Here is a 1,482-nt window from a genome sequence, read left to right as displayed (position 1 = left end):
GGGAGTTGAGGGGATTGGTTGTCTGGAGGTATATGGGAGGGATCTGGGGGGTTCTGGAAAGAGCTGGGGGGGATCTGGGTGAGGTCTAGGGGGTTCTGGAGGGGTCTGAATGGTCTGGGATGGTCTGGAAAGGTCTGGGTGGGATCTGTGAGAGTCTGTGGGGAGTCTGTAAGTGGTCTGGGTCGGTCTAGGGGAGGTCTAGGGATGTCTGAGGGTGGGTCTGGATGGGGATCTTGCAGGGGCTCGATGTGGGCTGGTTGTCTAGGAGGAAATGAGGGGGTCTGAGGGGATCTGGATGGGGTTTGGAGGGGTCTGAGAGGCATCTGAGTGGGGTCAGGGTGAGTCTGGAGGAGTCTAGGGGAGTCTCAAGGTGGTCAGGGAGGTCTGTGGGGGGTTGGGAGTTAGTTGTTTTGGGGGATATGGGAGGGGTCTGTGGAGTTTCTGGAAGGATCTGGGGGCGCCTAGGAGGAGTCTCGGAGGGTCTGGGGGAGGTCTAGGTGTTTCTGGGGGTGGGTCTGGGTGGGGGTCTGGGGAGTTGGGGGGGTGTTGGTTTTCTGGGGGGATATGAGGGGGTCTGGGAGGGGTCTGGGGTGCCCCCCACTCCCCATGTCCCAGTGCCGATGCCGTTCCACCCCCCCAGGATGTTTGAGATGACGGCCACCATCCCCCTGGAGAAGGACCTGAAGGTGACGCTGCTGGACCGTGACCGGCTCCCCCCAGACCAGGAGATCGGCAGCACCTCCATCGACCTGGAGAACCGGCTGCTGTCCAACCACCGCGCCCACTGCGGGCTGCCCACCCTGCACCACACGTGGGTACCACGGGGGAACACGGGGGGATGGGGTGGGCATTTGGGAATGGGCACAGGGAGAGAATTAGGGAGTGAGTGGAGACAGGGATGGGGTGGGCACAGGGGGATAGGAGGGCACAGGGAGATTGGAATGAGGTGAGAAGTGGGATGAGGGGGCACAGAGGGATGTGGGGCACAGGGAGATGGGGGCGCAGAGGGGTAGGAATAGGGTGGGCACTTGGGAATGGGCACAGGGAGTCAGCAAGTGGATGAGGACAGGAGTGGGAACAGGAGACAGGGATGTGGTGGGCACAAGGAGCTTGGGATGGGGGCACAGAGGAGCAGGGGGCACAAGGAGGATTAGAGGGCACAAGGAGGATGGTGGGCACATGGGGGTAGTGCTGGGGTGGGCACAGGGATGAGAATGAAGGATGGGAATGGACACAGTGGGATGGCACAAGGGGTATATATAGAAGAGGGCACAGGGGGGACAGCTGGTGGGGAGGTTTCGCAGCCCCCTGCCCACCCCCTGCCTCTCAGCGCGGGCCCCGCAGCCTGGAGGGATCAGCTGTGCCCAAGCAGGACCCTGGAGCTCGTTGCTGTCACCCAGGGGCTGCCCACCCCTGAGTTCAGCCCCGATGGATTGGCTGTGACCTTCAACCACCGAACCTTCCTCCTCAGGCACTTTGGTG

General features: G+C 62.3%; 1 protein-coding gene across 1 annotated transcript in view; it reads left to right on the top strand.

The window, feature by feature from the left end:
• Positions 1–1,482, top strand: part of FER1L5 (fer-1 like family member 5) — a 21,900-nt gene that overhangs the window by 16,459 nt on the left and 3,959 nt on the right. Inside the window, exons 40-41 of the mRNA XM_029964965.1 lie at positions 641–811; positions 1,331–1,479. Coding sequence (XP_029820825.1) covers positions 641–811; positions 1,331–1,479 — 320 coding nt within the window. The remainder of the gene's footprint in view (positions 1–640; positions 812–1,330; positions 1,480–1,482) is intronic.

This window comes from Manacus vitellinus, unplaced genomic scaffold (assembly GCF_001715985.3).
Source record: "Manacus vitellinus isolate BGI_N305 unplaced genomic scaffold, ASM171598v3 scaffold_87_pilon, whole genome shotgun sequence".
Classification (NCBI taxonomy): Eukaryota; Metazoa; Chordata; class Aves; order Passeriformes; family Pipridae; genus Manacus; species Manacus vitellinus.
Note: the sequence above shows the minus strand (reverse complement) of the source record. Positions and strands in the feature narration are given on the sequence as shown.